The sequence below is a fragment of the Octopus bimaculoides genome, chromosome 2 (assembly GCF_046866305.1).
Source record: "Octopus bimaculoides isolate indiv1 chromosome 2, ASM4686630v1, whole genome shotgun sequence".
In the NCBI taxonomy this organism is placed as follows: Eukaryota; Metazoa; Mollusca; class Cephalopoda; order Octopoda; family Octopodidae; genus Octopus; species Octopus bimaculoides.
The window spans coordinates 92,803,387-92,813,731 of record NC_142929.1 but is presented as its reverse complement, the minus strand read 5'-3'; the positions used below and the strand labels follow the sequence as shown (position 1 = coordinate 92,813,731).

The 10,345-nt window shown below is 33.2% G+C and overlaps 1 protein-coding gene across 8 annotated transcripts in view; it reads right to left on the bottom strand.

The window, feature by feature from the left end:
• LOC106870629 (E3 ubiquitin-protein ligase RMND5A) overlaps positions 1-10,345 on the bottom strand; it is a 29,002-nt gene that overhangs the window by 7,382 nt on the left and 11,275 nt on the right. For all 8 annotated transcript variants that reach the window (XM_089347159.1, XM_052978432.2, XM_089347158.1 and 5 more), the window contains 2 exons: positions 6,375-6,541; positions 311-476 (listed from right to left, as the gene is read on the bottom strand). In XM_089347159.1, coding sequence (XP_089203285.1) covers positions 311-476; positions 6,375-6,541 — 333 coding nt within the window. The remainder of the gene's footprint in view (positions 1-310; positions 477-6,374; positions 6,542-10,345) is intronic.

Below are 10,345 nucleotides of genomic sequence, written 5' to 3'. Positions count from 1 at the left end.
CTTCCTGTTCAGTTTCAACATTTTAGCTCCAATCTGTTTTTTCCTGTAACTGTCGACTTAGAAATGTTAAAGATAGGACATCAACTGCATCAGTTTCATCAATCCCAGAATAGCCTGAAGGCCACAGGCATGACCATCTATCTAATTAATTATATTTTTTTTTAATTGATTTTTTTATGTATGTAATTCAGCCTTTCACCCCTTCCTCTGCTAATTAGACAACTCTTACTATGTTACAAATGATCACAATTATGTTTATTATGGTAAATGATAACAAAAATAAAATTTGCTTTCAAAGATTTTTTTTTACCTGACTGTAAGGGGACTTTCAACTGACAATCCCATTAATGAACAGGCATCACGCGTGAAAACATCACAAATTTCTGCCCAATAAATAGGTTCAAATAAATATGCATAAGGTGACTTTTCAATATCTTGGTGTAGATACAACAGACTTCCCATTAAAACCTGTAGATCTAAAAAGAAAAGAAGTAAAAAATGTAAACAGAAACATTTTCATTTTCAATCATATTTTATCACACAGAAAATTTAATTTTTAAAGTTAAGTATTTTTTTTAGAATAATTTTATTTTTGTTCCATTTTGTGGCTGGATAATCTGCTCAAATCTTTTGAACTCTCCCAAAATACAACAAAATAGGTTTCAACACACGAGTTTGCATCAAGAATTTTGCTAACCAAATACAACAAAATTTACCAAATTACTTTCCTTTACAAAACCTGCTTAAAGTAAAATGTAACCAGATTCTTTGGTAACTAACACAATTGAATTTACCAGAGCTGGTCAAAACTTATTTGGTAAGCTTCCTAGTTGTAGCCTTCCTTACTGAGTGAGTAGATTACTACAGAACTCAGAATTTGATACAAGCAGTTCAAGTAGTAAAACTTTTCTTTTCTTTAAAACTACTTTCTAATACTATTTTATATGTACCACTAACTATCTTTTGTGAGTCAGCAATCTGAGCAAATCTTGCTATGAGCACAACATAATGGGTTGTTTAACATTTCAATTTATGATGTTAGGATAAATATAATACAGTTAGTGCTAGTATTAATACTGGTCTCAAATTCTGGCACAAGGCTACCAATTTCAGAGGAGGGGATAAGTTGATTACATCAATACCAGTGCTGGTACTTATTTTATTGACCTCCAAAAGGATAAAAGGCAAAGTTAACCTCAGTAGAATTTGAACTCAGAATGTAAAGATAGACAAAATGCCACTAAGCATTTTGCCCAGCCTGCTAACGATTCTGTCAGCTCGCTACCTTAATGTTAAAAATAATATTGATATCTGTCAATATTAAAATAAATATGAAATACTTGATAAGCTTCCTAGTTGTAGCCGATACAAGTAGTTCAAATAGTAAAACTTTTCTTGGCAAGCCAGGTGAGGGAGGTTGGGGTTGGTCATCGACCACCTGTCCATGAAGCAGGTAATACTGGATTACATGGTAGCAGGATTTTCCTGAACTAACCTGGGATATGAGCTGGCAGACCATATCAACAACTGAAACTAACAAATTTTCAAGAAGACGCTAATAAAATGATTTTGCTGTGCTGGTGCCTTGTAAAACAGCACTCATGCCAGTGCAATGTAGATGCACTCCTCTGGTGCCACAGAAAAGCACCCAGCACACTTTGTAAAGTGGTTAGCCATAGAAACCATGACAAATCAGACTGGAGCCTGGTGCAGCTCTCCAGCTTACCAGTGCTGGTCAAACCATCCAACCCATGCCAGCATGGACAATGGATGTTAAATGATTTTGATGATGATGATGCACAATATGGAATATTAACTTCTGTTTAACATTCATATACATTCTGTTTTTTTTTTTCTAGTAATAAATCTTTTTCTCAGATAGCAGTAAAGATTTTTCTTAGATTCAAGAAATACTGGTACACAAAATATTCCTAAATGTAAATTGCTCCACTCAATATCCCAGGTCAGATCAGAAAAATCCTGCTACCATGTAATCTAGTACGACCTGCTTCATGGACAGGTGATCGATGACAACCCCGACCTCCCTCACCTGGCTTGCCAAACGAGGAGGGTTTGCGGACACTCTACAGGACTATGAGCAACACTTGTCAAAGGATGGATGAGCTTGTTGAGAGCCAATGGCCATCCACAAAAGTGGTGTCTCATAAAAACATCCTACATATGAGCTGGCAGACCATGCAGTTGGTCTAAGACCATAACCATGAAAACTCCAATGAAAGACTTTGTGCTCTCAAGTTAAGAGTCAATGTCCACAAGAGTAAGAAGAAGAGATATATCTACATATGAAAAGGTTTCTGATGAAACAATTGACAATAGATGTACAGAAAAAATGCCTTGCAAAGTTTAGTAGCACTAAGTTCAATTTTGGTTTCATTCTTCTGAGGTTAATAAATAAGTGCTGGTCAATATACTTGATTTATTCCACCCTAAAATATGAAGCCTTGTGACTTTAGAAATTAAATATACATACACACACACACACACACATACATATATACTTTGAAATGCAGAGACGCCTATAATAGGACATCTACTCGCTAGAAATAGCAGCAAAAATACTACATACCACAAAAGTTAGGGATAATTTCGAAAGGAAATGAAAAATAAAAACTTTTACCAATCTATATTCTGTACCATGGTTTCAAGTCAATTTTAGTAATAAAGATATAATCTTTATCTTACTAAAATTGACTTGAAACCATGGTACAGAATATAGATTGGTAAAAGTTTTTATTTTTCATTTCCTTTCGAAATTATCCCTAACTTTTGTGGTATGTAGTATTTTTGCTGCTATTTCTAGCGAGTAGATGTCCTATTATAGGCGTCTCTGCATTTCAAATGAATAATACATAGTCTATTGACTGTTTTTTTACTCTCGCTAGACCACTGGTGGTAAATAAAATTTCTAAAATTTTCTTTGCTACCCTATAATTTATTAATAATGATAAAATTCTTTTTGGATGATTTTCTGAAGGAATTTCGGCATTTTGCATTTTTGTATTTGCTGCCGATTAGGTAAACCGTAAATACGCGGTATATTTTGAAAAATTAGACATAAGAACACGAACCATGCTGCGTACTGATTCGTGCTTCATATGTTGTCTGGTCATTTCTGCTGACGATAGTCCGACCTTGTAAGATATAATCTTTATCTTACTAAAATTGACTTGAAACCATGGTACAGAATATAGATTGGTAAAAGTTTTTATTTTTCATTTCCTTTCGAAATTATCCCTAACTTTTGTGGTATGTAGTATTTTTGCTGCTATTTCTAGCGAGTAGATGTCCTATTATAGGTGTCTCTGCATTTCAAATGAATAATACATAGTCTATTGACTGTTTTTTTACTCTCGCTAGACCACTGGGGGTAAATAAAATTTCTAAAATTTTCTTTGCTACCCTATAATTTATTATATATATATATATATATATATATATAAACATTATTTCAAGGCTTCACCTGGGTCCATTTATTATAATTAACAACCTTTATGGGTCCTATAATATTAAATGGATTTCTAGTATGGAGTATATAAAACATGACAAAAAAATTAAAGGCATCTTATGCTTTCAGCCCAAACTATCCTTAGATACAAAAGATTCCAATGTATATATGAAATAGGAAAAAAAAAATCTAATGAAAAAAACATTAGATCAAGAAAAAGAGAGAGGGTTGAAGAGAAAAAGAGAGATGAGGAGAGAAAGAGAGAATAAAAAAAGTCACTTTAAATAACGAAGGGAGGTAAGTGTTATTGTCTCGGGGAAACTAATTTTGTATAAGAACTCAAGAACTGCTATAAAATAATCTGAGGATAAAAACTCTAAGAAAAATTGATTTTAATTTAACCAACCCTTCCTTAACAGCTTTACTATAATCAATACTGATTAAGGAGTGAAAAACAATTGCAAATTTAAAAATTTCAATTTCCATTCTTTAAAAAAAAATTGCTTAAATATTGTTTTTTACTCTTTAAAATTTCAGATTGTGAAAACTTAACGTTTTGTTTTGATAAATTTACATCAAGAAGAAAAAAAAATTTATAATTCACAACAAAATCCAAGTTCAATACAAGTAAATGAATACATAAATAATTACATTATTTTTTTAAAATACTGAAATTTAGTTTAAACTGGTTTGTATTTCAATTGCTGTAACAATTTATTTTTCGTTCAACTATTTTTCTCCATCTTCCCATTTTAATTTTTAAAAACATTTTGCTTCTATCAGTTAGATATTTAAAACTAAAACAAATAAATATAAATCAAAATTCAAGGAATGTTGACACTAAATATATTAAACTTTGGCTGTCTCCTGCTATTAGGCATTATAAACAGTTATTTCAGTGTTGAGATTAACTGCATTACTAATTAAAATCCAGAGCACTTGCCATTCTCCCTCTTCTCAAAATAGACATAATTTTTTTTACTGTTATAACTATATTATTTTGTATTTGATTCTTCTTTTACTTGTTTCAGTCAATGGACTGTGGCCTTGCTGAAGCACTGCCTTAAATCGTGTCTTCTACTATAGCTTCGGGCCGACCAAAGCCTTGTGAGTGGATTTGGTAGACAGAAAATGAAAGAAGCCCATCGTATATATGTATATATGTATATATATATATATATATATATATATATATATATATATATATGTGTGTGTGTGTGTGTGCGTGTGTGTGTGTGTGTGTACATATATATGCGTTTGTGTGTCTGTGTTTGTCCCCGCAACATCGCTTAACAACCGATGCTGGTGTATTTATGTCCCCGTAACTTAGCGGTTTGGCAAAAGAGACCGATAGAATAAGTACTAGGCTTACAAAGAATAAGTCCTGGAATCGATTTGCTCGACTACAGGTGGCGCTCCAGCATGGCCGCAGTCAAATGACTGAAACAAGTAAAATAGTAAATTAAAATAGTAATCAGATGGTTCCCAGTACCTATTTTAAGCCTGGTTATTTATTGTATTAGTCTCTTTTATGAAGACTGCTAAGTCATGGGTTTATAAACAAACCTACACCAGTTGTAAAGATGTGCAAAATGAACAAACATGCAGACACATACATGATGAGCTGCTTCACAAATGCCCATCCACCAAATTCACTCATAAAGCATTGGTCAATCCATGGGTATAATGGAAGAAACTTGTCCAAGGCACAGTGCAGTGATTTGTTAGCATAGAGCATAGGATGCAACTTCCTATCAAGTACTCTTCTGGAAATTTTCCATAATACTCACCAACCCTAATTACTGACTTCAAATTTTGGCATACGGCCAGCAATTTTGGGGAAGTGGGTAAGTTGATTACATCAACCCCAGTGTTCCAACCTTTACTTATTTTATCAACCCCGAAAGGATGACAGGCAAAGTCAACCTCAGTGGAATTTGAACTCAGAACATAAAGACAGACAAAATGCCACTAAGCATTTTACCCAGAGTGTTAATGATTCTGCCAGCTTGCAGCCTACTCACCTACCCTAATTATTGCTGGTCAATAACTCATCTGTTCCTTTGACAGGGCTTACTTTTTTCTTGCTGAGTTTCTAGCAACCCTCCTCGCCAGACTAGTCTGGTGGGTAGGCTAGTTTAGTCACCAACAACCTGCACATGTAACAAACTCTACTGGATTGTCTGTTACCAATAATGTTAAGGTTTCACACAAACAAATGTACATGTATTTATAGTTTGAACAGTGTGAGTGAGCCTGTTGATCTCATCATTTCAAAGTGGTGCTTATTATGTCTAATATTTACATTATAAAAGTCTTAGCAGCTGATTCTCAAGTTATATCCCATCATTGTCAACATTGCCTTTCAAATCCTGTTAATTTGACTAATATTTTGGAGTATAGTAAATTATTTCCTCTTATTAAAAGAAAAAAAAAACAGTTTTGTGTCTAAACAAAAATCTATATGGTGCTATTTTTATACTATAGTTATAACAGATTCCTTAGTTTATCTACTTCAAATTCATCATAGTCATTATCATCATCATTATTTAATGTTCGTTTTCTATGCTAGCATGGGTTGGCCAGTTTGACAGAGCTGCAGCTGAAGAGCTACTCTGGCTCCATGTCTGTTTAGGCATAGTTTCTACAATTGGATACCTAATGCCAACCACTTTACAGAGTATACTGGGTGCTTTTACACTGCACCAGCACGGGTGCATTTACATGGCACCAGCATCTATAGTCAAATTATCTCAGGCACAAAGCAAAGATTTTAGTGAACTGTGTATACATTAAATCGCTAATTAATTTCAGATTAATTCTTTATGAATTTCTTACTTTAGGAAATCAATAACTATGTAGCTATTATGTTATCATTCAGATTTTAATGTGAAACAAAGATACTCACCTTTGGCATGTTGGCTAGCAAAAGGTGCAAAATTTTTGGAATACATTAATGCTACCATTTGTTTGCTCTGACCTTGGCGAATCAAACTTATAAACTGTAACCGATGCAATTTGAATTCTAAAGAACTATTTTGAGCCATCAGTTTTGATCTGTTAGACTCAGCCCATCTGTTGACAAACAAATATACAAAATATTATTTTAACTCTTTTGAACAATATTATATATATAGCAGAAAATAATTTGCTTTTTTATTTTCGTTTTAATCAATACATTTTTCAAATACATACACAACTGAAAAAGTTTTATAATTTCTGTTGTACTACAGACAACATAGTTCAAAACTGCTACGTTATATATTTTTACAAGAGAGATTTCACTTGTATCTGAAAATAAACACTATTCGCACTAGAAGATTTAGTGACTGCATGAATCTGTAAAAAGAAAAATGTTTCTTCTAACAATTTATATCCAAATTTGTGAAAATAATCTGAATCCCTAAAATGGGTTTTAAAAAAAATCCAGATGTTTTGAGAAAATGATGCAGCTTCATCCAATAACATTGATAGTACAGATTAAAAATATCTATACAACAAATAAAATTACTTTTTATGCAGCCATAACAGTCTTAAATCAAGTTCCTAAATTTGGGAAGATTTGCAAAGACTATGAGAGTCATTCCTTCTCAGTATAATAAAGTAACTTCTTACATAAGCATAAGGTCATACATTTTGGCAGAGAATATATATGATTAGAGAGAGAGAGAGAGAGAGAGAGAGAGAGAGAGAAAGAGAATATATTGTGGTGAATATACATTATATTAAAACTCAGGTACTTATTTCATTGATCCTGGAAAGAAGAAAAGCAAACTAAACTTCAGAAGAATTTGAACTTAGGATGTAAAAGGTTGCAACTAAATACCTTTGCTTCTTTCTAGAGTATCTATTTTATTGTTGTTGCATTCAATGGCACTGTATGTACCAAGACAATACCAGTTCTATATCAAAGAGTAATTAATTCAATTTCGATGTCAGGTTTGTAAATAGATGCATACAAAAATATTTCTAATTTTTACCAAAATTAATAAATTTGAATGTTAACATTTTGCTTTAAAAGAGAATCAATGATGATGACAAAACTGGCACACATCATTGTGAGCAAAACTGATGCTTTATAACAGCATCTAGTTCTATAATTCAGGGGTCAGAAAGTAAATCCTAGTAGAGAACATCCTTACTTCTATTCCAATAGAATTGTGAAAATATGTACCAGTAATATATATTGGCTTGATTCAACTAACCCACCAATTCTAAATAAACTTTATTTACAATGGAGCTGATAAATTGCTGCACAACTTGATAGAAATAACAATCAAATCTCCTTGAAATAACCTTGTAGTCTTTAAAAAAAAAAGGAGAGACAATAATGTTGCTAGTTTTAATATTCTGAAGGCTTTTGACAGTATCCCATGTTGTTATTGATTGAAACCTTAAATCAATTCTCATCCAACAGACTTATGATCAAAGGTGTTCCACCAAAAGCTATCCTCACATTTCTATTGAAATATATTATCTCCGTTTCATATAATTTTTAAAATAATGAAGAATTTACAAAAATAACTGTCATTTTTAATATGGTATTTGGAACATAAATTAACATGAAATTTTGAGAGATTTAATTTAAATCACTTTACAAAAACAAGTTTGTTATAGAACCAAGGACAGTCTCAAGCAGATTAATATCAAAAGGGTTAATCAATGGGTTGTTTCTCTATACTAAAGTGGCTTTGAGAAAGATTTGGCTGCTCTTTCTACCAGACTGAATGATTACATAGAGGCCCCTTTACTGTTGGGTCAATATCCTACAATCCTATGTTCTGAAGTGTGGAGAGTGGCAGGAATACATGGTTAAGTCAAGGGAGTTAAATCTGAAGTCACCTCGAAATAATGAAACCATTCAAATTTGTGCAGACGTTAAACAAAGCGTCTACACTCTTCTCTGTAATTTTTTTTTATCTTTGCCTCCATTAAAAAAAAAAACTAAGTAAGCATTCAACGGAAATACATAATCTAAGGAATTTATAACCACAGAAGAGAAGATACAAACAAGAACTGAAAATAAATTTCTTAAGGCTAGAAGCCTTTAATGCTCTCTATCATTTTCAACAATGAACATTCAGTAGTTCAACCAATTGAATTCCTACTCATGAAGTTAACACGTAAGTGGTTGAGTATTCCACAGACATGTGTACCTTTAATGTAATACTCAGGCAGGACACAATGTAGCATGGCTGGACTTCAGAAACAGAATCAAAAGTACAATCCAGGTAGAGAAGAATCCACCCCAGTACTTATTTTTCAATCTAATATTTATTCTATCAGTCCCATTTGCCAAACTGGTAAGTTATGGGAGGTAAACAAAGCAGCATTGGTTGTCAAGCAGAGGGGACAAACACAGACACACGTGTGTTGTGTGTGTGAAGGAGCATGGCCTAGTGGTTAGAGTGTTGCACACTCACAGGTGCAAGATCAATGTTTCAATTCCCAGACCAACAGTGTTGCGCTCAGGAACAAAACATTTCATTTCATGTTGCTCCAGTCCATTCAGGTGGAATGTTAGCCTGCCTGCCTAGCAAGTAGCCAGCAGGGTGTAACAACATCCGATGATCTGGTCAATAGTGGTATATAAATCTGAAGGGTTTCCACACAACTGTCATTTATTAAAATCTCTCATGACGCATTGGCTGGCACAGAACTATAGTAGAAGACACTTGCCCAAGGTGCCATGCAGCGAGACTAAAGCTAAAACAACATGGTTGAAAAGTGAGCTTCTTAACCACACAGCTATGCTCGTGCTTAATATTTATTAACTACAAAAGGATGAAAGGCAAAGTTGATCTCAGCAGGATTTGAACTCAGAAGACAGAAGGCTAGACCAAATACAAGACATTTTATCCTATGCTCTAAAGGTTCTGTCAATTCATCACCTTTAATAGCCAATAAGTATCAGGGGTCAAAACCTGAATTAGATGGGAATATGATATTAAATATAGTTATTCAAATCTTTCATTTTTTTACCAGTTGTCAGTCATTAGACTTTGACCATGTCAGAGCATCATCTTCTATGGTACAGCCGATCCCAGTATTTCTATCAATTATCATCATCATCATCATTTTAACATCCACTGAGGTAGGTTTTCTATGGTTGGATGCCCTTCCTTTCGCCAACCCTTACCTGTTTCCAAGCAAGGAAATATTTGGCCAAACAAGTTTTTCAGAATACTGGAAATGAATGGCATTACTTATATGATAGTTAAGCTCATTTACAAGTATCACGTAATGTCAGAACAAGGGAAAACACATACACAACTAATAATTAGCAAAGTTGACTGGGGAGAGATTTAAACTTACAACATAAAAGTGCACAGTCAATTACCACAAGGTATTTCGAGCCAACACTTAACTGACTCTGCCATCCACCTACTATGAGATAAGTACACAGAAAGTGTAAGATTTTAAAACATCACAGATGAGATAATATAGTGTCACAATGCAGAGAGAGATGCAGAATTTACCTGACTGACAAAAGAAGTTTCACTCCTACATTCTACTAAGTGGTTATCATAATGAGATCATCCAAATGAAAAATAAATAATGAATAAATAATGATTCAACAGAAATAAAGAAAAAGCAACACACCTATGATGTCATGTGAAAATATAGAATACCAAAGAAACAATATAAAGGCAAACAAACTATTTTTTTTTTTTTAGTAAATCATCCAAATGTAAGAACAATTGCTTTAAAAAAGGGAAAAATGAAATACATTTAATATAGTCCTGGTATACTCTGTCTAAACTAAAAACAAAATCGTCACAGCTGAAACACCTTTGATCATAAATTTGTTTGATGATGGTTGACTTGGAGGCATTCATCAAGCAAACCGACAAGTAGCTCTCTATCAGTATATGTTGA